The 25,626-nt window shown below is 38.4% G+C and overlaps 3 protein-coding genes and 1 long non-coding RNA gene across 10 annotated transcripts; 1 reads left to right on the top strand and 3 right to left on the bottom strand.

Annotated features, from left to right (window-relative positions):
• Positions 1-259: 259 nt before the first annotated feature.
• Positions 260-16,952, bottom strand: stac (C2 and C2B_Munc13-like domain-containing protein staccato). 7 transcript variants are annotated; one of them, XM_066294853.1, is made up of 17 exons: positions 16,498-16,952; positions 15,581-15,748; positions 7,981-8,113; positions 7,800-7,922; positions 4,638-4,981; positions 4,363-4,570; positions 4,130-4,309; positions 3,749-4,075; positions 3,097-3,401; positions 2,761-3,046; positions 2,548-2,703; positions 2,131-2,205; positions 1,746-2,069; positions 1,474-1,683; positions 824-1,251; positions 575-768; positions 260-517 (listed from the first exon to the last, which is right to left on the bottom strand). In XM_066294853.1, exons 1-17 carry the CDS (start codon positions 16,701-16,703, stop codon positions 426-428), a joined length of 3,759 nt encoding a protein of 1,252 aa, XP_066150950.1. In that variant the 5' UTR covers positions 16,704-16,952; the 3' UTR covers positions 260-425. The 7 variants fall into 7 exon arrangements, with proteins under 7 accessions (XP_066150950.1, XP_066150951.1, XP_066150954.1 ...); XM_066294854.1 differs by having other exon boundaries at positions 15,581-15,742; XM_066294857.1 differs by lacking the exons at positions 15,581-15,748; positions 16,498-16,952 and adding an exon at positions 14,439-14,632.
• Positions 8,206-10,417, bottom strand: Ssadh (succinic semialdehyde dehydrogenase). The gene is made up of 2 exons (XM_066294862.1): positions 8,983-10,417; positions 8,206-8,930 (listed from the first exon to the last, which is right to left on the bottom strand). The coding sequence occupies exons 1-2, from the start codon at positions 10,127-10,129 to the stop codon at positions 8,542-8,544; spliced, it is 1,536 nt and encodes a 511-aa protein (XP_066150959.1). The 5' UTR covers positions 10,130-10,417; the 3' UTR covers positions 8,206-8,541.
• A 139-nt stretch (positions 16,953-17,091) lies between the features above and the next one.
• On the bottom strand, positions 17,092-25,498 carry mura (murashka). Its single transcript, XM_066294861.1, has 9 exons — positions 24,992-25,498; positions 23,422-23,546; positions 22,787-23,232; positions 22,317-22,460; positions 22,110-22,266; positions 21,746-21,963; positions 21,429-21,683; positions 21,140-21,370; positions 17,092-20,365 (listed from the first exon to the last, which is right to left on the bottom strand). The coding sequence occupies exons 1-9, from the start codon at positions 25,153-25,155 to the stop codon at positions 20,303-20,305; spliced, it is 1,803 nt and encodes a 600-aa protein (XP_066150958.1). The 5' UTR covers positions 25,156-25,498; the 3' UTR covers positions 17,092-20,302.
• LOC136346028 (uncharacterized) lies at positions 24,114-24,586 on the top strand. Its single transcript, XR_010733249.1, has 2 exons — positions 24,114-24,152; positions 24,208-24,586. It is a non-coding gene; the product is annotated as an uncharacterized lncRNA (long non-coding RNA).
• Positions 25,499-25,626: the final 128 nt, after the last annotated feature.

Below are 25,626 nucleotides of genomic sequence, written 5' to 3'. Positions count from 1 at the left end.
CGAGGAGGTAAATTTCAATCCAAATAGATTTTTGACAAAATAAATTTGGTGTATTCATATACGAAATTTAACATTTAGTATTAGGAATACAGAAATGCGAGGAGGTAAATTTAGTTTCATATAGTTCTATGACAAAATAAATTTGCTGTATTCGCATACATTTAACATTTGGTATCAGGAGAGCAGAAATACGAGGTATAGTCAGTGTTTATACACTTGACGTCTATATCTATTAACAACTGCAAATCAAACAATTGGGTAGAACAAATACGAATTATATATGTATATTAAAATTTATAGTATTTTTTTATCAAAAAATAATGAATACACGATTTATATTATTCATCGACATTAATAAATAACAATATAAATATCCCTTAGGAAAACAGTCTGTTAAGAGCTTTCATGAAATGAAAACCCCTCTGCTAGGAAATCAATCTCTGCTTGATCTTTTTAAGGAACTCTTTGGCTTGTTTGTCGCCCTGTCTGTGTTCCAACGCCTTTATTACATTAATTTCTAAAAAATGCATTAATTATCGAAATATTCTTAATGCATATTACCTAACAAGCTTACCTAGATTAGATGGTCGCCCCAGTTTCTTTTTGATCTGGGGTAAATTATTCAGGGAGTCACTGGTATTTGGAATATCTTCAAATCTAACGAACGCCTCTCCAATGTATTGGTTATTGTACCCCAGTAAGTCTTTATCTTTGACGCTCAGCAATATAAGTCCATTCTTCACTTCTCTTTGTTCTCTGCTCAAATTTCTGCAATGGTTTCTAATAAATATATTTTAGTCAAATATCAATTACTAACTCTTACAGAGTGAAAGTCTCATCATAAAGCGGGAAAAGCGTTTTATTGTGAGTCTTGGTTTTCGGCTTTTCAACGTTGCCAAACTTGTGCTCAGGGAGAAGATGAATCCGTACAAAAGAGTCTGTAGTTCCATTTGAATCCATCACAGCTAAATCCCGTGCGTTCATCACTTCAATCTTTAAAATATCGCCATCAAACTTGCACCGAAACGAAATCTCTCCAAAGGGCGACTCGGTGAGTTCGTCGAATTTATTTGCCAGGTCTAAATGAACTTCATGAATGAGGTCGCAAGTTTCCAATCCGTTAATCCTTAAAGTCTCCTCGGTACGTCTCAATGAATCACAGCTAGTGTAGTCGGTGGGGTCTTTGTAAGCTCCCAGCATAAGAGTCAGGGTTTTCTGGAGATTGGCGAAAAACGAGGGGGGACGACGATTCTGAAAAGAATGAATTCCATATATTGTAAGTTTGAATATTATTTAAAAAGTTGAGCTTATGTGTGTGATGGTAAGCAACTTAGCAAAATTGCTGGATTGGCGGAGGTGCTCTTCACGTACAAGACGTTTTGAGAAATCGCCCATAAAATGACGTTAAAAAGATACTAATGCATTGAGATCTCTTAAAATTAAAAAATAACGCAGAGCCCAACTTATAGATACCTCAATATTAGTTTGAATAATTTCATCCAACGTCCTACTAAGCATGTCCCATACGATTTCCATAGTGCGATTGAAGTTTTCGTCGTTCAATTCCCGGTGCATAGTTTCCAAGTTCTGATCTACATACAGCATCAAGCGATCGACACTGTTGCTGTCTTGATCGCATAGCTCAGCACCTTCAATTAAAAGACGTTTCATTGAAGGAGTCATCTGTAAAAGAGAAATTTTGTGTATATTTCGTCGATTTTTTTTTTTTTTTAGTTTAGAATCACCTTTTGAACCACAGTTTGTAACAGTTCAATTATGGAATTTCTAACTGTGTCAATGGCATTGGAAATAACAATATCCAACGTATCTTGACATCTTTGGGCTTCCACTGGGCTCTTCATTTCGAATATTTTCTTAATTACATTCTCCATGCCCAGATCTCGAGCGAACGGTTCCAAAGTTTCACGTACGTAATCTATGTTATTTATCGCCAAACACCACTCGTTGGTCACCTCAAATTTCTTTTCATAGACATTCTCAACGGTACCCATTCCTTCCACTTTGGCGGCCATTTTTTCCGCATAAAACACGCAACACCGACAAATGTCCTAAAGAGAAAACAGAGTAGTAAAAGTTAAAGTGTTTTAAGTGGAATAAAAATTGACTTACATCAATGATTTTGGCTATGAAGCTATAGCAACTTTCAATGTCCGGCCAATTTAGTTGTTGCCAGAAAGTGTTAACCTAAAATTAAGATTTATGAGATCTTTCTCGAATTCGTGTCACTGAGTTCATTCATCTCCTCCTCAGGTTGATTTTTGAATAAAATCTCTTTATGAGTTGAATGTAGTGTTACTTTAGATGTGGTTCGGTGCGTTCGTCATGCAGTCAAGAATTTAAAAAAAAAATGGAAAAAGCTATACACTCACCGTACAAACATAACTTCAAATTATCAAAAGACAAAAGAACCTTTTAGAGATTATGAGTGCGCACATTAGGCAGTTAATGACATCCACCATCTTGTCAGGATGTTTGATTCATCAATCAGTATATTTTACGGACTTTTATGCACTAAATATTACTAACCTGATAGAAAATAGTTAAAGTGTCTACAGCAGATGAACTGTACTTCACAGTGGCATCTATGTGCACAAGTTGGTCTAAATCCACTGCCTTTTCTATCCTTTGCAGTGCTTTATACACGGCTATATCCAACCACTGAGCTACGCCTTCGTGGAACCACTACATATATCAGACAACATTGTTAAATAGAGCATGTTTGATTATTTTTGCTCTCACTTGATGGAAATTTCTTATTTCAAATCCATTATAATCCGCTGGGCAAATTCCCTCTCCCAATGTGACAAATCGCTGAATTGTCAGGTACAAATTAAACAACGAAGTCCCCTCAGCTAAAGGATCCACGGTTTGATCCGTGACGGTTGGTCCATTACCAAAATTATACCCTGAATAATCCAAAGTCTTGAGGTTTTTGCAGATCTCCCGCACTTCCGGCTCGCACAGCGATGACAATTGCGTTTGATAGAATGTGTACAGGCATTTGGCATATTGGAAGCTCACGTGCCTAGTTAAAATCCGCGTATTGATTTCTTCTAAAAGATTATTTTCACTCACTCAATGAAAAGCTTATCGTAAAACTCCACGGCTTTCTGCAAATCGCTCCTGAGCAACTGAACCAACTGGATCAAGTTTTGAAGCCTCGCCAAAGCAGTTCCGGTGGTTTCCTTGTTATTCTCTATAATGTAGTTTAACCAGTCGCTGGCCCCTTGAGTTATGGCATCGTTCAGAGTTTGTTGGATATCACAGTGGGGACCTTCTTCGTTGCAAGTAATCCAAGGGTAGAGATTACGGGGGAATAAATCAATGTTTGCGGGTTCTAGAATCTTGAGATAGTGCAGAATTTTCAGCACTTCGATTATCTGAAAGATTTGGATATGGTAGGTTCGCGCTTAGCATCCGTTTTTGAACCATGCGTATGCGCATGTCAGACCTTGAGGCGCATTCATCATTATTATCGAGCGTATGTCCATGTGTATCAGGCGAGCCCGTTGCTCGACAAAGTAAATTGTAAGTTCAAATGACTTAACTTTACGAAAATTTGATCGAGCTTATACGAGCACTCCTTTCCGAAACTATTTCTCATGCAGTATCTCCGGTTTTCCGGAATCCGTACAGTGTTACACGGTGAAAGACTCAACCTACTTGCTGGACACGCCGACATACGTCCCACAACGATTACGAAAAGTAATTTCTCTTAAATATTTACCTGCTTCATCATAGTCTTTTCATTTGCGGTTTTCTTCCTAATCTTTCTAATAATACTAAAACACGACGGCAACAATTTCCGTGTAGCATCCCAGAAGAGCCTCAAGTCCTCTTCGGGCACAATCTCGGTTTGAAGCGGCCTTAACAATTTCTCCAATAGTTTCGAGAACAACGCGAAGCTCAAAGGATGACTGTGGTGAATACCTGCGTAGACCGAATAAGAGCAAAGGGCCACTTCGGTGGGGCTCAGGCCCGATTGGGCGACATGTTGGGTGAGCAGCTGTTCGGCCTGCGGACTAAAGTTTCCGCACCACCAATAAGTGGAAACCTGAAGTATTTACCGTTCAAAAAGTGTACACATGTCCTGGTGGGTACGAATTACCTTGGAAACCTCCAATTCGTGCAGAAGAATGATCCGCCTCATATGTCGGTGTTCCTGGGCCGCCACCTGATTGTTTTTGCCCGAGCTGAAGCAGATGCGCACCTTCAAAACTCCCTGCCTGGCCACTTTGTTTTTCTTGTCCAGAGTGTACCACATGGTCATTCCAGAGGCTGGAATCGTCTAGAAAAAGTTTCATCAGTGTTTTGCGTCGAAAATGTCGAAAGAGCACTAACGTTTAATGGTATTCTGGCCCGTCCGATAAGCTCGTTGTCGTGCTGACCGGTTGTGGCGGTGACTGCAATTTCCTTCACCAATTTGCGCATCCCTTTAACGCCCTTGACTTCGAAGAGTTTTCCCAGTTTTTCTTTAACAGACTCAGCGGGGTCGAAATCCCACACTTCCAGGCAAAGGGTGTCGTCCACGGATTTATCAGTAATGGGTCTGTAAGGAAGGGCGTAATTAGGAACTAGTTTAAAATTGAAGATAGTGAGATCTAATAAAATCTTACAGTGCAAAATGCTCCTCCCATAGGGGATTCAAAGTCATCGGCTTGACGGAAGTGTTATACCGATGAGAGGTGTTGGAAGCTAAATATAAAGTGACGAAAGGGTCGCTCATGCCGTTAGAGTCTTTGGGCTTTAGTTCTTTGGCTTCGATAACTTCCACATTGATGATCAGTTCCGGATCTTCTTTGTTTTCGGCGATTTCCATCAGCTGAGAGTGTTTGTCGTTGGGTACCCGGAACGCATCCTGGGCGTATGAGAAAAGGGAGGTTTGGCCCACTTCCAGGCTGACGTCGCAACCCACATTATGCAGGATCACGTAGAGAATCTCGGTGTAGAGTTCGTCAATCTGAAATTTTGAATGAACGAATCATGTCTGGTTTCATAAACAGAAAGTTTAGTTTTTCTGACGGTAATTACGTGCGTGCTTTATGTAATGTTTCTGTTCGCTCAAGAGTCAAGTTAAAGGTCGGTTATTTTCGTATTGTTCTAAGCTGCTATAGAGAAGTGTTGCTAAAATTAATTGCAGACGCTATTCGTTAATGAGTGTGTGTCGATAAACGTTTTACATCTTGAGATGCCAATGTATTAATAATAACAATAATAAAAAACAGACTTCGGTTACACCCACATTGGATTATTTCATTAAGATGGAAATGATAACGATGCGCTTCGGATTTGGTCTTTCCCGTGGATATCAAACTTTGATGTTGCCATATATATCGGGGCAAGTAACCAACGTTGCCGGATGACATAGAAAATTTTAAGAGTTTGGTAATTTTCGATGCCACTCAAAGTTCGACAGGTAAAATTGAATTTTAGCCGTCCCCCGAGTAATTCCAACCGGAGACCTTGGAGGTGTTTACCTCGAAGGCTACACAACTTATAAATATCGATCAAAGGTCTGATTTAAGTTTAATCAGAGGTGATTCACTTACAGTCATGGAGGCCAAATACATGCTGGTTTGCCTTTGGAGCTCCTCCTTCTTAACCCCCCGAAAGTGGTTCCTCGGCAGAGACCTCTTTCTCATCACCGTCGAGTACTTATTGGTTCCATTTAGGGCTATTTCGGACACACTCGACCTCATCATTATCACTTATTGCGAAGAGTCAAGGGATCACGAACAAATTTTTTGCATTTACAATGCGAGGTATTGCATGGACGTTTTGTCTTTTTTTGCATGTATCACTATTAGTGCGTTTAACAGCCAAAAATAATACTGAGCTGATCACATAAATTTCCTAATAAACACAACGTAAAATTAAAGAAACCGGAATCGATAAATACTCTTTTTAATAATTTTCCGATTTTCGGCCGTAATTCTCCATTGGTCAGGGTAAGACTGACTGGCTACAATAATTTCGATCCGAGTCGTGCCAAATCTATTCTGGTATATTGATATGCGTGCTCTCACTTCCCGCTACTAAGAGATCTACACAAAAAGCATACGGGAATATGAATGATATTCCCACCTCTTCGCGAAACTGCTTAACAGGATTTAAGGTGAGGAATAAGTCGATTTTCCGGACGGGAAGGAAAAGTATTGATCTAATACCAAACACAAACGTTATGCATCAATGTCGCTATACGAAGGAGAGACCACGAATATCTCGAAATTTTTAGTCTCTAAAAAGGTTTCCTGTGGGCGCCTCTGATCTCTGTTATCTTTAAGGTTTATTTTCGGCTCTATATTGGCGTTTAAGTTGTCTTAAGTGCCACGTAATATCCGCGTTCCAACCATCATTAATTAATACAATGCTATTATGAGATCAGGAACTCGCTGGGGATTTGACCTATTTCACTTACTTGCTCCTAAAAGAAGTTTCTATGTAAAAAAGAATGAATGTGATTCGGAGGTCGGTTAAACAAATTATGTCCTAAATAAAAGACCTTCACTTGATCAAATGTATTTTTAGGCATATTGTGAACTTCCAAATTATTTTTGAAACCGCGCTCAATGTTCAGAGAGCAACTCTGGCGTGTGTTTAGTGTTAAAATTGCAATTAAGAGAAATTTATATAGGAGGTTTTCAAACTCACTGAATTTTTTTCAGTGTCGGCGGCTCGAGGCTTGATATTTCAGCAGCTATGTAGTTCAAATAAGACGCCCTACATGTGTTAGACCTTCAGTTCTAACACTTGCAGCAACGTATTGCTGAAGGTCCGTCGACGCAGATTCTCTGGTCATAAGTTACTTCGAAAAAACTCGCCAAGATTTCGGACGTTTTGGGTTAAGGTCGTTTGACACAGATAAAACCGTGTTCGTCACGTCACTGGGTGCCTTTAAGTTGGTTCGAGTTACGTGTTCTTAGGTACTTAGTAGTGAGTACTCACTAAAATGTCACGAGTGGTGAGTCTTTTCTTGTCATTTGGCGAATGCGCGCAATTGGTGTCCTTATTTATAGTGAAAATTATTATGTGCATTCTTGACAAGAAGGCGAATCATGACGAATGTTATAGTCTCGGTTTAGATATTTTATTGATTATTTTACCAAGGTGACCCACTCATTATCTAAGATGAACATGGAAATGGAAGTGGAAAAACGTACTTACGAAGTATTCTTTGCAAAGAATGAGATGAAAGAAGTGAAAATTACGCTTATTGTGGTACCTAGCCTTCGTACAATTAAATGGGGCGTGCACTTCACGAAGGCATTTACCGTTGATATTATCAATGTTTTTATTATGCAAAACACACTTGTGTTCAAAATGTTCTTATCACACTTGTAATTGTGTCATTGATGTGCGGCCGGGCTAAATATAACTTTCAAGTAAACAAACCCAGCCGCAAAGCTAGTCAAACTTAATCAAGTTGGGTCGTAAAAGCATATTTTTTAACAAGTTTATTTTCTGATTAAAGTTTATGATCCAGATTACCGTTCTGGAATGTCGGAACCAGGAACGTTCTCATTAGAACTGCGGATAGACGCCTTGACTGGAAGCCGCAATAAGAGAGGATCTAGAATTTATGTAAACTGAGTAGTTCCAGTGCGATTCGATGCTTCGTGTTTCCGCGGCAATGTGCGCAAAACAATAATCAACTGTGGTTTCACGACAGTCTTAAATGTTTGAACCATCTTTGTTGGTTTATATTGAAGAGCATAAAACTATACAACCCGGAGATTATTAATGTGTTTGTACGAATCGAAGGAGATGTAGTTACTTACGTTAAATGCCGCGGCAATAAATTCGGTTTCCAGGTCCTCTTTCTCGTTTTCAGAGTCCGAAGTTGAGGCCTCACTCTCTGCGGATGCAGGTTTTTCTTCCGAGTCTTCTTCTTCCTCATCGTCCTGTACATATTTAAATGTATAAATGAATATTTTAATTTTATCATGCATTAATTTTTACTTTTGGTGCAATTTGTGCGGCTGCTTCTGCGACTTGTTTCTTCTCAGCTTGCTCCCTGGTCTGGGCCATTTCCGCTTGCTCGCGGAAGAGCGAACCGAATCTCTCGAAGAACCCATTGTCTACTTGCTGGATTCTGAAAATTCAAACAATTTTAGTAAAGTTAAATGCAAATTAATTTCGTGGATGTTCTCCTGAATTGGTAATGAAACCAATAAACAAAGGACGTAAACGTGATAATTTTTATTAATTTTTGTATTATTTAATACATATTACGTAATCTCATAGTAACCATATTTTATTTTTGGAAGACTCTTGGAAGACATTTGTTTCTAGTTTAGGCACCCTTCAGCAGAGGTTCGAAAGGGCGTTTGATGAAGACCCTTATATAACACTAAATTATTGCTAAATTACACTCTAGAAATTAATATGTATTCAGGGTGATCTTCCAATATGGTAAGACCACATATGAGCAAAATCTATTACTACACTTTAAACTACAAAAACATTAACAAATATTGCAAAAAAAAATAAATTAATTAACCCATTCAAAAACGAAGTCTTTTAAGCCAGATTTCCAATACAAGTATACTTAATATACATATAATCTTCCATACCCAAGTGAGAACCCTCCCTCCCCAAACCCGATTGCTTAACTCCCCCAAAAGGCGCCTCTGCGCATGAAATTAGCCCCTCATTTACTCCGACCATGCCCACTTCCATGTTCTTGCTAACTCGGAAGATTTGCGACACGTCTTCCGAATAAAAATACCCCGCCAGGCCCACGTCGCATGTATTGGCAATATCTAGCGCTTCCTTTTCGGTTTTGAATTTTATTAAACTTATCACTGGCCCGAAGACTTCCTCTCCATAAACAAGCATTGTGTCATTGATATCTGTGAGAATTGTGGGCAGATAAAAGAGCCTGCCTACATCCGGCATAGGCTTTCCTCCTTCAAAGGTTCACATTAAAAAAAAAACTCTAAACTGAGCTGTGAAACATACCTGTGACAATCTTGGCCCCTTTTGACACAGCATCATTAACAAAATCGGCTACTTTATGTAATTGTGCCTCATTTATTAAAGGTCCAAGTTGCACCCCTTCATGCAAACCATCCCCTATTTTCAATGCCTTCACTCTGCTAGTTAATTTGTCTAAAAATGTATCATACACCCCTTCTTGGATGAAAAATCTATTTGCAGCAACACAAGTTTGTCCACAGTTTCTAAATTTAGCCGTCAAAGCTCCCTCAACAGCTTTATCTATGTTAGCAGAGTTGAAAACAATGAAAGGGGCATTTCCTCCCAGTTCAAGTCCTAATCGCTTTATTCCATGTGCACATTGCTGATACAGGATTCTTCCAACTGCTGTAGAGCCAGTAAATGAAATTCCTGCCACTAAATGGTGTTCACACAGGAGTTTTCCTATAGCAGGAGTGTTTAATCTGCTGCTTGTGACAATGTTGACAACACCTGGAGGAAATCCAGCTTCTTCGGCATATTTACCCATTTCAACTGCAGTCAATGGGGTGTCCTCAGCTGGCTTAATCACCACAGTGCATCCTGCAGCTAAAGCAGCTGAAGCCTTACGTGCAATCATTGCATGAGGAAAATTCCAAGGAGTAATCAATCCCACAACTCCAATTGGCTGATGCTGGACTAGAAGCTTCTTAGAGGGGGTTGAGCTTGAAAGCACGTCACCACGCACTTGACGCGCCAGCTCCGAGAACCACTCAATGAAAGAATTACCATAAACAACCTCCCCATTCGCCTCAACCAACGGCTTCCCCGACTCTAAAGTCATAATTTCCGCAATTTCCTTTTGGTTAGTTAACATTAAATCGTACCACTTTCTAAGAATTTGCGATCTTTGCTTAGCGGTGGTGTCTTTCCAAGTTTGGAAGGCTTTAAATGCTGCATCAATGGCAGTCTGTGTGTCTTCGACATGCATATCAGGCACACTTCCCACAACATTACCATTTACAGGATTATACACTTTCAGGGTCTTGCCGCTTGCGGCATCAACCCACTGGCCGTCGACGAAGCCCTTGCGGTTCAGGGCTGTTGTACGATTCATGTGCATTTTCCTAATGCTTGGAGTGCTGAGCATTAACCTCAAAGTTGAGGGAATGTTACTCTGTGGTGTAATCATATTGTATTTGTAGGTTATGCCGATTTAAATTATCACAGTCATTAGGAATGAACGAGTTAAGAGTTTTCCCGTAAAATGCGACAACAAAACTTTATAAAACGACTGATTTGAGATTTCGGGAAGGAATATTTAGGAGTGTTATGGTCGAGAGCTTGCGCATTTCAATCTTGGTACCAATCAGGTTCAATTTAACGTTGATTTAAAGTAATTATTCTTAACTACGTCGATTAAGGCCGTTGTCAAGTTTAAGCAAAAACATTAGTACTCACTTGGGCCTTTATGTTCTTGGCACAAGAATAAATAAAGGGAGAGCACGAAAAAATAAAGTAAATAATAAACAGACACGACAACCAGCTGATTCCTTTAGTTTTACTGGTTGCCTATGAACCAGTCGACTGCAAAGTAAAGGTTGTTTAAGTAATTGTGAGCTGAATTGGGGCAAATAACATGATATTCATCTAAAAACCTTTTCGATATTCTTGAAATCGGAAGAAAAATAATATAAATAAAAAAGCGGATTTTAACCGATAGAAATAATGAATGAAAATTAGTTGATAAGTTTAAACGGTTGCCTACATAATGTTGACGAAATGTCCATAGAGATGGTGCCAGCAGGAATATTGACTATTTCCGATGTAGACAATGTAGAATTAAATCGCATATCACAATTTTGTAATTTGTTAAAAACCTTGTCACTTAGTATGAGTAAGATTGGAATTTTTAAAGCTTTCATATGTTGACTTTGACTCACATTTTAGAAGGAATTCTTATTTTTCCTTTAATCTCTTCAAATATTATTGTAAATCTGGGCCTTGAGCATTTTAAACGTCTCGAGAGTCGTGAATATTCTGTTTTACACATTTAACTAATAAACCTTTACACGGGATTACGCTCGCACATTTCGATGCAATATATTAATTCCACATCTTGAAGTATGAAAAGAAAGAAAGTGACCTCATTATAAGCAGGACTGCAATAGTTCTGTAGCAAGCAAGTCAAGGATGGATGATCTCATCTGAGAAATTTGATAAACGCTTTTTCTTATACTTCTTACACCGAACTATTACAAGCCATATAAGTAACCTTATTGACTCTGATATCGTCAGAGCGGGATAGCACCTTTTGAGATCACTTTTCTACTAGAAAAATCCATCAAAAAATTTTATGGTCACTTGCGCACCTACCGAATTTCATGTTCCGATTTGTCGCCCTGATTGACCGACTTCTGAGAATTCAGTCTCGTGTAGATCTGCTTCCACATCAACTCTTCACTCTCCATATCCCCCATTTTTAATAAAGAAAACACCACAAAATTCACAATAACCACTAACTTTTTTTCATGTAAGATGTAGTTCTCACTCAGTTGTGACAATACCGGCACTGAATGTTTCGCACTGCTGCATTGCACAACAAACCATTTACGGAAGATGGTTGAGTCATCCACACGAGTCTGCGAATGATCATCATTTAAATAATAACAATTTTTGCATTACGGCGTGGTTCTTTTGGTACCACTTCTCTTCCACGCGTCCTTGTTTACTTGCTGGTTATTACGTGGATTGAATAACCCACGTGAAATCGGCATACGCAAATCTTTCAGAGAAGAGGGGTGGGGCCATAGATGCTGAGTCGGTGACCAACACGATACTTTTTATTCCTCGACGTCATACAGGTTATCCTACGGGGAACTGCCATTAGACGTTTTGGGAAAACTGTGAACGGTGAAGTAACGAAAATTTAACGGTTTGGTAATAGCCTTTAGGCGATTTCATCTAAAATATTACCAACGACGTCACGCTTCCGGTTGTACCAGAAGTCGATACCGCTTGCTGATTTTAAACGAAACACCCTATATATTATCGCATTTCCGAATTCTACGTTTAATTTTAATATAAGTTTCTTAATACGTTGTGGCTTTTTTAGAATTAAGTTTGCAAGATATGTGCAATTGAATGTTTATAGTAGCAGGTGTCTGCAGGATTGCAAATTGTTAAAAAATGTTTTGGTATTTAATGGCTCTTTTGTGCCACGATACTGTGGAAGGTTCATATAACAGCGTGCTGCCAAGCTCTGCCTAATCTTTTCTATAGGGTGTCCATAAAAACAGAGCCAAGTTGGACGTAAAAAAATGATCGAAGTTTAGAAATTTGAAATGTAATAATCTGTGCTCACATTTAATTATCTATAGTAAACTTCCATAATTTTTAAGTAATTTCGTCTTATAAGTTGATGCAGGGATGTGCACCCCTGATTCTAAGCTGATACAATGCGAAAATAATTGCATGAATCGAAATTATTATTAACATTACTTCATTTACTAAGATCGACTAGTTTAATAGGCATAACAGCCATTAAACAAAGAGAGTAAAAATTTAAACATATTCGGATTTTCGGCCACTTACTTCCAAACACTTTCATCTACGTCTATCGTATTTTTGTCAATTTTAATTTTTTTTCCTATTTTGGCCATTTTTGGACATCCAAGCTGGTCTTATTTTCGTGGACACCCTATAGAAAATATTAGGTAAAGCTCGTCAGGATACTAAAATATTGAAATTCTACAGTATCGTGGAAAAATAGTTACAAAATACGCTTTTGTTTATTAACAATTTGCAATTCCGCAGGCATCTGCATCTGTCGCGTTCAACATTCAATTGAATATAATTTAAAAACTATCGATTCTATGAAAGTCAACGTGATAATAGATTCGTATTGAAATTGGGGCAAAATCAAAATATTGAAATTATATGTATACAGGGTTGCTCATTAGTGCGTCAAAGTGCGACGTCTCAGTAAATATAAGTTTTGGAAGGAAATTTGTCTTAGTAAAGTTTTTGGGGAATAAAAAGCACGTATTTTTAAATTATTTTCAAATGTACAGGGTCTGTCATAAAAGTGTGGTAGTACCAAATTATGTTTTTTTAAACGGAACCCCCTAATTTTTTTGCCATTTTCGGATTTATCGTCAAATTTTAAGGCTAGTTTATGAAATAGGTCTTATATAAAAAATTTACCATTTTTTATATAAGACCTATTTCATAAACTAGCCTTAAAATTTGACGATAAATCCGAAAATGGCAAAAAAATTAGGGGGTTCCGTTTAAAAAAACATAATTTGGTACTACCACACTTTTATGACAGACCCTGTACATTTGAAAATAATTTAAAAATACGTGCTTTTTATTCCCCAAAAACTTTACTAAGACAAATTTCCTTCCAAAACTTATATTTACTGAGACATCGCACTTTGACGCACTAATGAGCAACCCTGTATATATATATATATATATATATATATATATATATATATATATATATATATATATATATATATATATATATATATATATATATATATAGGGTGCTCCGTTTAATATAAGCAAGCAGTATCGCCTTCCAGTTCGACTGGAAATATGACCTTACTGAAAATATTTCAGATGACGTCGCCCAAGACTGTTGCCAAACCAGGAAATTTCGTAACTCTGTTGTACATAATTTTTCTAAAAAGTCCAATTGCGGATCCCGGTGGAACACCCTGTATTGATAGGCGGATTACGGCATATTTATAGATTAAGAAAAGGAAATAAAGAAATAGATTGGCGTGTGAAAGCCTGAAATTTGGTCCTAAAAATCCCCTACGCACTTTAAATCTGAAGATCGCTCTCTGACGCATTTTGACGTGTATACACGACTGGGGAAAAACCTGATTATGAAATATTCATATTTTGACCCTTCGAGAATTAAAGAGTTCAATTCAGGTTATATCTAAAATGTACTTTAACGTGTCCGTAATATCCAATAAGAATCTTCCCTCAAAGCTCTAAGAGAACGATAATTTCCTTGCGGTTTCTCAGGCTTGAAAGCTGCACAGTACAATTCCTTAGAAGGTATATTTACTGACCTCTGCTTCGTCAAATAGGAAAAAGACATGTAGGAGGGCAGTTTCCACATTTTCAGTCGGTTCTCTCGCATCACAGGAGTAAACACACTGATGCTAATACTAACAATTGATATCGCACTCTCGCTTGACCAGTACTATACGAAATACTTGACCCACGATTTTCAGAATGCATAATACTTTGCTCTAGTGCGGTACTTCTTTTAACAGTCATTGTTATCATTGAAATTTTTAGATTTATCGCAGCTTTTGCAGGCGGAGGGGGGGGGGGGGGAAGTTAAGAATTTTAGGAGAACTTTGGCTCGTAGTACTTTCCAGCTGACGCACTGCAGACAAACCCAATTAAGAGTAAGAACGAAGCGGTGATTTTCCGATAAATGGCCCTCTAATTAGCGAGCAAACAACACGTACCTGGTAGAATTTTGTGATTTCTCCTCCTGTTCGTGTTTCAATGCGTGTTCCTGCAACTTCCCGAAAATGTCCCACCACAAGTTCTCTTCCCTGTCCATTTTAAGAATTTTTCTTAACGCAGAATTTTTTACACACAATACCACCGGCACGATTCGTAAATTTGTAAACAGATCAATGTTAAAAATAGGCGTGGTCCGTTCACGAAAACGAAGCCACTCAAACTAGATCTTTCGTCTGGTTTAAACGTGGTTGGAACTGGGATTTTAACGTGGTGGAAAAATCTCATTAGTCATATCCCATGGTTCTAATTATGTTTGCTTCAGAAAAAGTCGGATTGTTACGGTCTTTCAATTAACTAATGCTTATTTATGCTGTGGGGGTTTTAGAAAATCATTAAGTTTGCAAATATTTAAGCGGTCGAGATAAGTAATCATTTACCGTGGTGCATCGGGCCTTGGGGCCGCACTATCAACCCAAACGTTACGGCTTTCACTGCCTAATGATTTGTTTTCGATTCTCAGAGAATGTCCCGGGAGTATGCTTTAAATTTAGAGCGACTGGTGGGCTCACAAGCCAGAGATTACGAAAATGACGATTAACGAGAGATATATCGATGTCCCGACTAGTTCTTAGCCGATATGCTAATCGCGGAACGCGCGAACCCCCTAATTGCATAGAACTTTTTTTCGATTTGGTTCAAATTGATAATCGATAAATAACACCATAAATTGAATCCCAAGAGCTAATAATTTGGGTGGGAAAAACACAAAAAGCCTCGGAAACCTTCAGGTGAATCACCGCTTGTAATTAACCCCAGAACAATGCGTGTTCCACATGAAGGGTCATACGCGTACCATGTTACACGGAGGATCCCAAACCAGCTTCTAAAAATAGCTTTCCTCTCCAGAACTTGCTCGAAACGGCAATGACTATGAACATGGGCAAAATCATAAAAATTCCTATCGTCCTTATCAGCGCAAACACAGCTCTTGGTGGCCGGCCAATGAATGTTAATTTGATAGAATCGTAAATTTGCATTGTGTACATAATGAACGTTTAGCGAATGCGTAACAATAACAAAACGTCGGAGTCATGCAAATGTGTACTTTTTAAATTAGTTTTCGTCCCTCAAAGTCACTTACCGAGGATCACTCGCTGCCGCCTTCCCAGACTCCTCCTTACTGTTCCTCAAGTTCCACTTCAGCAGCTTGGAAAGTCGGTTCTTCTTCAGCAGTTTCGGAGCGAAATTTGCCCGAAACCGCACTTGCTTCATTTGAAGCATCCTCAACCTTTCCACAATGCACCTGAAACTTACCCCGCACTTTGAAGTTGCTGATCGAGACTAAAATCGTACTTAAATATCAGTTTCTGATAGAGAGGCCGCAATAATTCAACACGCATATTTTCACGAATTTATTTTTAGGCATCTTCGGGAAAAAACTATTGTCGCAATTTTTATTGCAAAATGCGTGCGTTGAACGGATTTATGCTCGGATGAAGACATGTTTTAATGGGCTCATGCTGAGTGAAATGCTTACAAGTCGAAGTAGACAAAATTACTCCATACCCCGTAACGTCCCTGCATTCGAGTATGAGGACGTTTCATAATATGAATAGACGTGATAAAAAAATCTGTATGCGTCGAGATCTGGTTAGATAAGATAAAGGCAAATGGAAGTAACGCAGGCTGTGCGAAGTCGAATTTAATGATTAAAATCGGAATTATAAATTAGCTTACGTTTTCTTCGGATTGTCTGCGTTCTCAAACGAAATTGTTGAACAAACTGGCCGAAACCGAGTTTAGATCTCATTTTTATAGAAATCAATTTTTCATAATCGTATTCCATCATATGACCCAAAGGTGAAATCACATCGACAAGGTAAATTTTAGCATAGAAGCTGGATTACCTTCTGGTAATTGTATGAAATCCCAAAATAAACTGACCCACTTTGCTTGAAATTTTGGAATAAGAAGTTTGACGTAATATCATCGATAATTAAGTGACCCGAGTTTGCCTTCGAATCCAAGAAATCTGAATTGACATTGAAGGAAACTCACGTGTAAATCTTCCCCGTCTGATCTGGGTCGACCGCTATCGGTCTCCCCTTGCGAAGGGAAGAAACTCTTCTGGTAGGTACGAACCCGCGTCTGCCCCTTCTTCTTCGCATGGCATTGGACCTTTTCAACAGACACTTCTCGCAGAATTCCGTCGCTTCTTCCGCTATTCGGTAACACTCCAAACTTCTCATCCACTGCTCATACATGTTTCTCCCACAAAGAAGGTCTTTTAAGTAACGGTCCGGTCCTTTTGGATAAAACAATGCGACACAGGTGCAACAACGGCGATTTATTGTGTTTGAATGAGCAATACATAAAAAATGTCCGCACGTAAGTAAAACTACTTAAATAGAACGCACGTTTGCATTTGTTTGAATGTAGTAGGTGCGCTATTGGGGAATAAAGGATGAACGACACAATAAAAACCAGTAAAAGAATGGACGATGGGCTAAAGGGGGGACCTCATACATATCCGCTGTAGATTACATTACAGTGCTTTTACTACCTGTACGCTCTAATGCCCCGCTTCACTGAAGACAAGTGCTTTTGTCTTGTTAATGGGAGTTTTCGTACAATCAAATAAAACGGCGCGGCTTAACTGTTATAGTTTATTGAAATGAGAGCCCATACAACACTATAAGCATATTTAATACAATATTATGTTAAACTTTCACTAAAAGCAAAATATCACGTATTCACATTCACAAAAATACAAAAAATTTTGATTTATAATCGTGATAAATGTGAACCACCCGTTTCTTCTTGAAGATATTGCTTTTTCAAATCGAACGATCAGATCCAGATATGTTGGTGCGAATAATTAACTTTCACGGCATCCTCAGATTTGCAGTACTAGGGAAAAAAGTAATCGGCGAAGAACAAAATCTTGATTCTGGAGGATGCAATATCTTCACTAAATAAACTCAATTTTCCTCTTAAAAAATATCAACTAAACAGTGCTCATGAAAACAAATTAATAACAATAATTTTTGGAAATGTGAAAGACACAAAATAACGGTTAAATTGTACAATTCAAAGGCACACCTATTACGATAATCTTAATTTCTTTGTTCCGGCTATCGATAAGTATTAGAACCGTTTACACCTCGCAGTTTTCTCCTCGGATTGCATAACGATAAAAGCACATAATTCTCATATGGGAACTACCGGAGAGAACCAGGGATAAAAGGGCGCCGACGTCACTAGTCCCACGACATTGCCAGTATCTATCCCTCTCACGCTTGCGCTGCATAAAGTGCAAGAGGGAACCAGACCGACCACGCCACGACCTGATCTCGCTCGATTTCGGTTTTAGCCATAAAAAATTACAAAATTTTATGAAGTCCTAAAACGTTGGGTTTCACTACTGTCAGTTTCTTGACAAAATGCAGAACGCAAATCTTTGGTTCCCATCAATTCTGAACGCAATTTCATAGAAGTTCTAGCATGAGAAATGTATTACCGACAAAGTAACGAACATAAATCGACAGAGGCCGAAAATATACTATAAACAAACGCCACATTCTGTGACTGTTCACAAACAATTAGCGTAGCAGGATCAGAATTGTTACGAACGAGCGTTAACATCGACGACAGAGAAAACTCATGAGAAAATATACGTTGAATTGGAAACCGCTGAATCTTCATGGGGTCCAACGCAGCTTTACAGCTAACAACATCCCGAATTGCTGGAAAGAGCACTAACAGTTTACTAGAAATAAGTACCACATGAAAATTTAAAAATCAAATAGTACTCTCGCGCGTGCGTAAGTCTTTATATGATATGGCACGGTGAGAGTATGCTGCTTAAACCTAATATCCGTTCCCCGTTAATATATAAGTATAAACAATAAATAAATTATGGAATGCGAAGACAAAACTGCGAAGTGAAATTCATGGATAAAATGACTAACCTGTAAGGAATGTTCCTTCCCGATTACGTGAGCAATTGTATCCAAAATATTACTCAAGCTGCCAATCTCTGGGCATGCGCAAAACACCTATTGCACCTCACGCTAGAAGCATCCTATGAACTAATTGATGATGGATGCCAGCCAGGGCAAAATAGTACACTGGGCAGAAATTCATCTTCAAAAATACCACACGATTTCGTCGCTTAATTCTATATCGTGCAAGTGTAAAATTACGAAATATTTTGGAAAATTATTCGTGTAATTAAGATCAAACATTCCTTAGAAGTAAGTCAGTTGATCCACAAATTACCAAGGATTTGCCGGGTGCGACAAGTTAAAACTACACACGTGTAGTACTTTAGTAGAATCGTGATAAGTTAAGTTTATTATTGCTGAGATTGTAACCAAAAAAGTGGACGGACGTGTGCTAAAACATAAAATTTACATTAAAAAAAAAAACTGCTTTCTAAAAAAAAATCCTTTGAGGATTAAAATATCACGATTTTAGTAAGGTAACTCTAAGACATTTCAAGACAGTACAAGAATAGCTCATTATTGTAGGTATATTAATTAATATTAATAATATTAGGGAGATCCGACATACAATCTAATTTTAGTGGGGAACACACTTAACGAAACAAGGTACACTCACGTAACGGGGCGACACTCGCTAAAAACCTTAAAATCCATTAATTGCACTTGACTTATTGCGGTGGTTAACGATATTTAGCGAAAATAACGATTTTCAAAAAACAAAAAAAAAAGAATTTCCTTACGACCTAGCTAACAAAACAAATCAAGGTTAGAGTACCCTAAACTTAGGTTAATAACAAAACTTTATGATAACATAATAGTAACGTTAGGGGGCACTAAAAGCTAGTTTTCAGCGTTATACGCACAACAATTAAAAACAAACTTAAGTGGTCTGGAGGGTACCAATCAAATGTTCTTAGGGCAATTTGTTCTTTGAAGCTTAGAAAAATGAGATCAAGGAAACAATATTCTGAAAAATCTACATTTCCCAAAAAGTGGCAACAAGGCAGCGCTCTTTTGTTTTGAAAACGTTCACGACGTTTAATCGTTTGACGTAGTGCATTAAAGTCGACCCATGTTGCCAAATCTCGAAAACTCTTCTTAGATCTACTGAACCTTATAAAGTAGCATTTTCCCAAATATCATCATCGCCTTGCCGCCAGGCTCTCTAAGAACATTCCCACGGAACCTTCTGAACAACTGCAGACTTAACCGGGTTAGAGGTAGTTAACTCATGAAGCGAATAGAAAAACATTTACACACACAAACTAAAAACTCATGCCGCCTGTATACAGTTAAAGAGTGACGATAAGGCGAATCTGTTTCCAAAAGCAAATACGATCCATCTAAGGCGCTTATATACTGCTATTTTTAGTATTTAATATGTGGTCAATTTCTGCTATATTTTTGTGGATAATGCCAGCATTTTTACAGCGAAGAAGCATACGCCCTGGGAACTGTGCATGTCATGTATGGCCTAAACTAAGCATGTGTAGATGTAAGTAGAAGTTAGGTAAACCAAACACACTTGAGCGTCACATTGAAATACACCTAAACTTCCTAGGAACCACATCGAATTAATTATCGTGCACGATTAAACAACCAAACACAAAACGGAAGATGACTGACTTGTTTAAGCATAATCACGCATAATATAGAATATCGAAAAGGTAAGGGGAAGAGGGGTGGGGAAACAGGCAATTAATTTTATTAATTGATAACTATTAATCTACAAATTACTGGCAACAGTGGCAATTAATGGCACCTGAAGAAATATTTTCACATTCCTTACTTGTACATTTAAACCGGGATTGAAGATTATGCTACTAGTGCGTGTGCTTGCGACGGGATAGTCGTCCTCATTCGCTGGTGTTGAAATAGTCGGAAGCGTTTCCTCTGCAGATCGGACAGGTTCGGTTTGACTACAGAACAAAATTGGTCGTTTTCAAGATTTGTCTAACAGCCGTTTCTTCTTCCTTGATTCCATCCGGACTCACAGAATTTAATGAAAACTTTCGCGTTGGTATGAAGGAGGTAACGAACGTTGAGAAAAATCAAACGCTTGATTTTAACAGCAAGACGTCAACATTCAAATGCGAGTTTAAATAATCCTCAAATGTTAAATTTCTAGCATTCAAAATTTATTCTTGTTAATTCTCGGCAAATTTGTAGATCCAAAATAACTTTAAAATCCTACAATGTTAATTGATTACCTACAACAAATTTAAATGATTGCTCATTTTTTGACACAATGGTGACTGCACTTGGGCTTGAAAACCTTGTAGAAGTTGTCCTAAAATATCTGTAACAGGTCTGTGACAGAGAGTAAAAAAAAAAGCGAAACGATCGAAAAAACTTAAACTTAATAGCTTCAAGACCCCCCTTATCTAATGTCGAATTAGGGACATCCTGTAAACTGACAAAAAGATTTCTTCAAATGCTGGGAATTTTTCAAAAATCATGATTTCTCTTAGTCCCGAAAAGTGGAAACGTCTCTTTTTGCGTTTGTTCGTCGCCACTTCATTGTCTTGACAATAATGCACATGCAAATAACTTGGCCATGTTGCCACGTTTATTTAAAAATGATAAGACTCGCGAAGTGTCTTCACTTGACTAGAAAAAGAATTCTCCTTCTTTCGTCGAAACTCTAGTTTATTTCTCCGGCGTGGTCAAAGAAATCAAACAACAAAACTTACCCTGAGCCACTTATCAATGCACTTGGCGTGGAATTCATGCGAACAAGGAAGCACTCTAAGCATCTGCCTCGCTTCGAAATCGCACATGCACACCACGCAAGACGTCTGATCGCCTTCGTGGGTGTCCACGTTGAATTTGTAGCTGACCAGCTGCTCGATCTCCAGCTTAGCCAAACCTCGTGGTTTCGCTTCGCCCAACTGCTCCGCCAAATTCAGCAAAGCTTCATAATTCTAGACCAGCAACGAACATATAAATATACAAATAGTAAGCTACAAGAAGTATTGGCACCTCAGTCTCCGTACTGTCCGGACTGCTCAGATCAGTCTGGCTGAATGGCGACATCGGTGGATTGGAGAACATTGCCAGGAAATGTAAAAGGAACCCAGAATACCGGGCTGGAGTCATAATCGGCGGGTGGTGCCATCTGTGTGCACGGGGCGGTGCTAATCTGGGACCATGATGAGGAGGACCCCGCGGTCTCAGTAAGTCCAGAGGACCGCCACGGGAGTCGGAGAGGAAGAGAGACGCTGCTGAGGCTGGTACCTAAAAAAATATATGTTTTTTTAGTTAGCTACAGGGATTTTTTTCATAAGTTTTCGATAGACCTGAATTTGCGGCACATGGATTGAAGGATGAGGCGCCAAATGGGCCTGATGTGCGTCAGTTCGCTGTAACAATTCCAATTCCGCCGCTAATTCAGGCCGCGGTCCTAAACTGTAATGCTGGTGGTGACCCGGTACCGGGACAGGTGCAGGGGCCGCCGCAAACGGGGGCGGAGGTAAGCAGCTTGCCAATGGTGGCACCGGAGGAACAAGGGGAGTACCTTTGGAAGAGATCGACGAATGTAGACGCAATAGTTTTTTAAATGCAAAATTTGCTTTGGGGAAGTGATCAAAAGCATAAAAATTCTTAAATGTAAGAGTAAGTAAGTACCCCATAAATTCTTAAAAAGCTTTGTCAACTTCTTACTATACATATGTCCGTGTACGTGGCAGGTATGAAGGTGTGGTGGGGCTCCAGGTGGCGCGGCACATAAGGAAATATGGGGGGCGCCGGCGGTGTAGCCCCAAACTGCCGCTGCTGGTCCATCGTGGTGATGGTGGTTCATTGGAATTGTTACGGGGACCTAAAATTTTTTTGTGAGATAAAACCCAAAATACAGCCTGTATTTCTCACTTGATTTAAATCCACCATAACAGTGTTTTGATGAGGGTGTGCGTGCGCTACTGGCGGGGGACTTGGTATAAATTGCTGATGATGGGAATGCGCAAAGTCATTTCTATCCCTATTATAGCGCTGCCTTCTTAGGGGCGGACTTCCCTAATTTGCAATGAAAAATTTGTATTAATTGTTGCACATGTATCAAACATCTTAAGAGTTATTCTATAACTTTCTTGAATCATCAAAAAAAGTAGCAGAGTAACATCTCTATAGAATTTCAATACATACTCCTCTTTCGCATTGGAAAATGTTTCATATCCACATAGAAGTGCTGAGCTCGCTTGACTAGGTATCTAGTTACGAAGTAGAATTAATTATCTACTTCCATTCATCAAATCGTAATTAAGTTTTATGACAACAAAATTTTTTCTTTATCCTTTTTCTGCCTGTCTTTCTAATCCTGAAAAACAAACCATAGCAATTACCTGCATCTGGTGATGAGAAGTGGACGGCAAATGTTGCCTTGGCGATCTCCTAGGTGGCGAAGGAGGCCCCACTACTTGCATGTCCAGATGGTGTCCGGATCGCGATAAGCGCCTGCGCTTCCGCGAGGGACTTTCACTCTTAATACTATCATCGCTGGCTTGCCGATAATATTGGGGCGACTGTTGCTGGAAATGGACTGGGGAGACAATCACATCCCTGGCGTTCATTCTCTGTGAGAAATCCATCATGCCTCTTGGATGCATATTCTCCGAAGGTCCGGAATTATTGTCGCAAATGTTGATGTGCAGCGGTGGGGAAATATGGCGGCGATCGGACAGTCCAGGCATCAGCCTCCGGTCATTCATGTTATGGTAGTTTGGTTGCAGATTGTGCCTTACCGGCTGATTTTGTATCATGTTGTGTCGCCTGTCTTGGTGTTGGAGGCCTGTAATTATATTGCCACTTTTTAGTCTCGACGTTCAGTACAATATAATTGGTGAAATCACAAAATTTAGTCACACTGCTCAATCATTTACTTCATCCAATGTAGCAATAAATAATTAATTGCTAAATGAAACTCAATTCAATCACCCAAAGAATAACGAAAAATGAAGTGTATACTTATATTCCTTACCAGCAGCTTCTCCAGAATAATGTATATGATTATTCCTGGACACTGGGCTGAGCTGAGTGTTTTTAGGGTAACCATGTCCATAATTGGAATCTTTTGGGATGTTATTTGTTGGAATGGAACATTCTCTGAAATATCAAAATACTAAGGGTAAAAACTTAGATCCTATTTGGAATCTCAATAGGTTTTTTCAAGAAACTAGCCTTACACATCAATGGGAGTAGGTAACCAAACTAGAAAATGTAGGACCTCTTTGTGCCCTCAGTCAATTTCTGAAAGAAATATTTTATCCTAAACTTTAATCCCTTTTACCTCAGTAATAAAACATTGAGACCTGTCCAGGTAAATCTATATACTTTCTGCTGCCCCATATCTACTGATTCGGAGCCAGTAAATTGATCATTATGATACCTGATATTGTGATATTATTACTAAGCCATTACTGGGTATTTACTTTAAATTAGTGTGGACATTCTAACGTTGAAATCTATTTTATTATGATTATGCATTTCTCCAACTACTATCTGACTTAAATTACATCTTTGCCTAGCTGTGGCAATAGTGAATACAAATTTCAACCTAAAGATCACTAAGAATATTGTAATGTTTACCTGTTTGCATGTAAACAGCCAAAAGTTTATAAAACAAATAGCAAATGCATTCGATACTGGCAGACTTAGATAATTCCTTACCAGCTTTAATTGCGGTGCGCTGCAACCGAGTAACAAATGTAGGTAAATATTTTGTTCGCCATTATTTCAAGAAACATTGTTTATTTTGACCTTTTAGCCTTTAGTCATTTTGGCACAGCTCAAGGATGCTTTGCCGCGCGATGCACCTCGAAAACATTTTCACAATGGAGTTTTTCATCAAGTGGTACACCAATACAATATCAACACCTACATTTAAAATTTAGCTATTGCTCCAACGTTTTTCGATTAGTGTCGTGCGATAAATCATTACCTGAGACCTAGAATACAAATCCTTTGTAAATTAGGCAAAAGTGTAAAATAAAGTAATATACAATACACGACCATTAAGTGTTATTACAGTACTTGATACTTTCCAGATTGAACTCTTGACGTTACCTCATCTGTAAAAGGTTCTTATTGTAAACTGTAACAAGTCACCTACTGAATGTTAAAGTAAATATCTGCGTAAATAACTATATATTATTTTCAAATGCAATAGCTTTTCCACTACAAATACTGAGACCACTCTGTATATTAAACTCTCCTTCAGAGGAACACTAAAATGTATTCAATTATCTTTAACTCTGCTTTTAGAATTGCTTGTTTTGTTTGCCATTAAACCAAGAAATGTGATAAAGCACTTACATACCCAGCATGTGATGTATCATAAAATGGTAAATAAAGTGGTCACATGCTGAAGTAGGTACCTATTGTATTGAGCTTGAACTTAAGCCTTATGCTTTGATTATAAATTTTTTTTAATGCCACTAATGCTTCTTTAGGTGTAAGTTCAATTATCAGGGTAACATTGATGGTGTTTAGTCTTATGATTATTTCAGACATTAAAATTCTCAAATAAGTGATACAACAGAAAAACTTACCCTCTGTTGAAGTTGTTCTCGTAGTCTCTAGAATAGTCTTTAGCATACCTACTAGGCCACCTTTGATGATTATGAGGATGATTTGCTCGATTAGAGTGATTATTAGCATGTCTATTAAAGTTATTAGAGTTTTTCCGCGATTGATTGTGATTATTGGAATTCATGATGAACCGAATTCAATGTAAAGTCAAACACAACGAACGCAGTAATTATTAACAAATAATTATAACAACCTTGTAATAAAGGTACACAATCACTATTGAGCAAGAAAATGATTAATTTTATTATTTGCTCAGCACTATTGATCCACTTGGATCATTTTAAAGTGTCTGTACGGTTTTCGGGCCGAAAATATCGAACGATCGGAGGCATGGGTGGGAAACGCACTTAAATATACATGATTTACGCCTAAAAAATTAAAGAAAAATCACTTTTACAAACAAATTAGCAGACAGACCACACAACTGCACTGTTGTGAACCAGCAACAAACACCCATGTACCCCCACTCTTTTATTTGACAGTTTTTGACAATTAATAAAAGAATGACAAATGACATTATTTTTAAATAATTAGGGAAGGTGTTATCATTTAGGGTACGACGAACATATTAGTGTCCTCCTTTGGCAAATGCTCC

This window comes from Euwallacea fornicatus, chromosome 21, assembly GCF_040115645.1.
Source record: "Euwallacea fornicatus isolate EFF26 chromosome 21, ASM4011564v1, whole genome shotgun sequence".
Taxonomy (NCBI): Eukaryota; Metazoa; Arthropoda; class Insecta; order Coleoptera; family Curculionidae; genus Euwallacea; species Euwallacea fornicatus.
The sequence above is the reverse complement of the archived record's forward strand: the minus strand, read 5'-3'. Positions and strand labels throughout refer to the sequence as shown.

What these genes read in the sequence shown, in the direction of transcription:
- stac (XM_066294853.1), bottom strand. Translation starts at nt 16,703, where the DNA reads ATGTATGAGCAGTGGATGAGAAGTTTGGAGTGTTACCGAATAGCGGAA. An exon ending in TTATTGCCGCGGCATTTAAC is followed by an intron (nt 4,982 to 7,799) that starts GTAAGTAACTAC and finishes TCAAAATTTCAG; the next exon opens with ATTGACGAACTCTACACCGA. An exon ending in TTATTCAAACTAATATTGAG is followed by an intron (nt 1,252 to 1,473) that starts GTATCTATAAGT and finishes CATTCTTTTCAG; the next exon opens with AATCGTCGTCCCCCCTCGTT.
- Ssadh (XM_066294862.1), bottom strand. Translation starts at nt 10,129, where the DNA reads ATGATTACACCACAGAGTAACATTCCCTCAACTTTGAGGTTAATGCTC. An exon ending in AGGGGCCAAGATTGTCACAG is followed by an intron (nt 8,931 to 8,982) that starts GTATGTTTCACA and finishes GAACCTTTGAAG; the next exon opens with GAGGAAAGCCTATGCCGGAT.
- mura (XM_066294861.1), bottom strand. Translation starts at nt 25,155, where the DNA reads ATGAATTCCAATAATCACAATCAATCGCGGAAAAACTCTAATAACTTT. An exon ending in TTATTCTGGAGAAGCTGCTG is followed by an intron (nt 23,233 to 23,421) that starts GTAAGGAATATA and finishes ATATAATTACAG; the next exon opens with GCCTCCAACACCAAGACAGG. An exon ending in GCATTGATAAGTGGCTCAGG is followed by an intron (nt 20,366 to 21,139) that starts GTAAGTTTTGTT and finishes TTTGTTCTGTAG; the next exon opens with TCAAACCGAACCTGTCCGAT.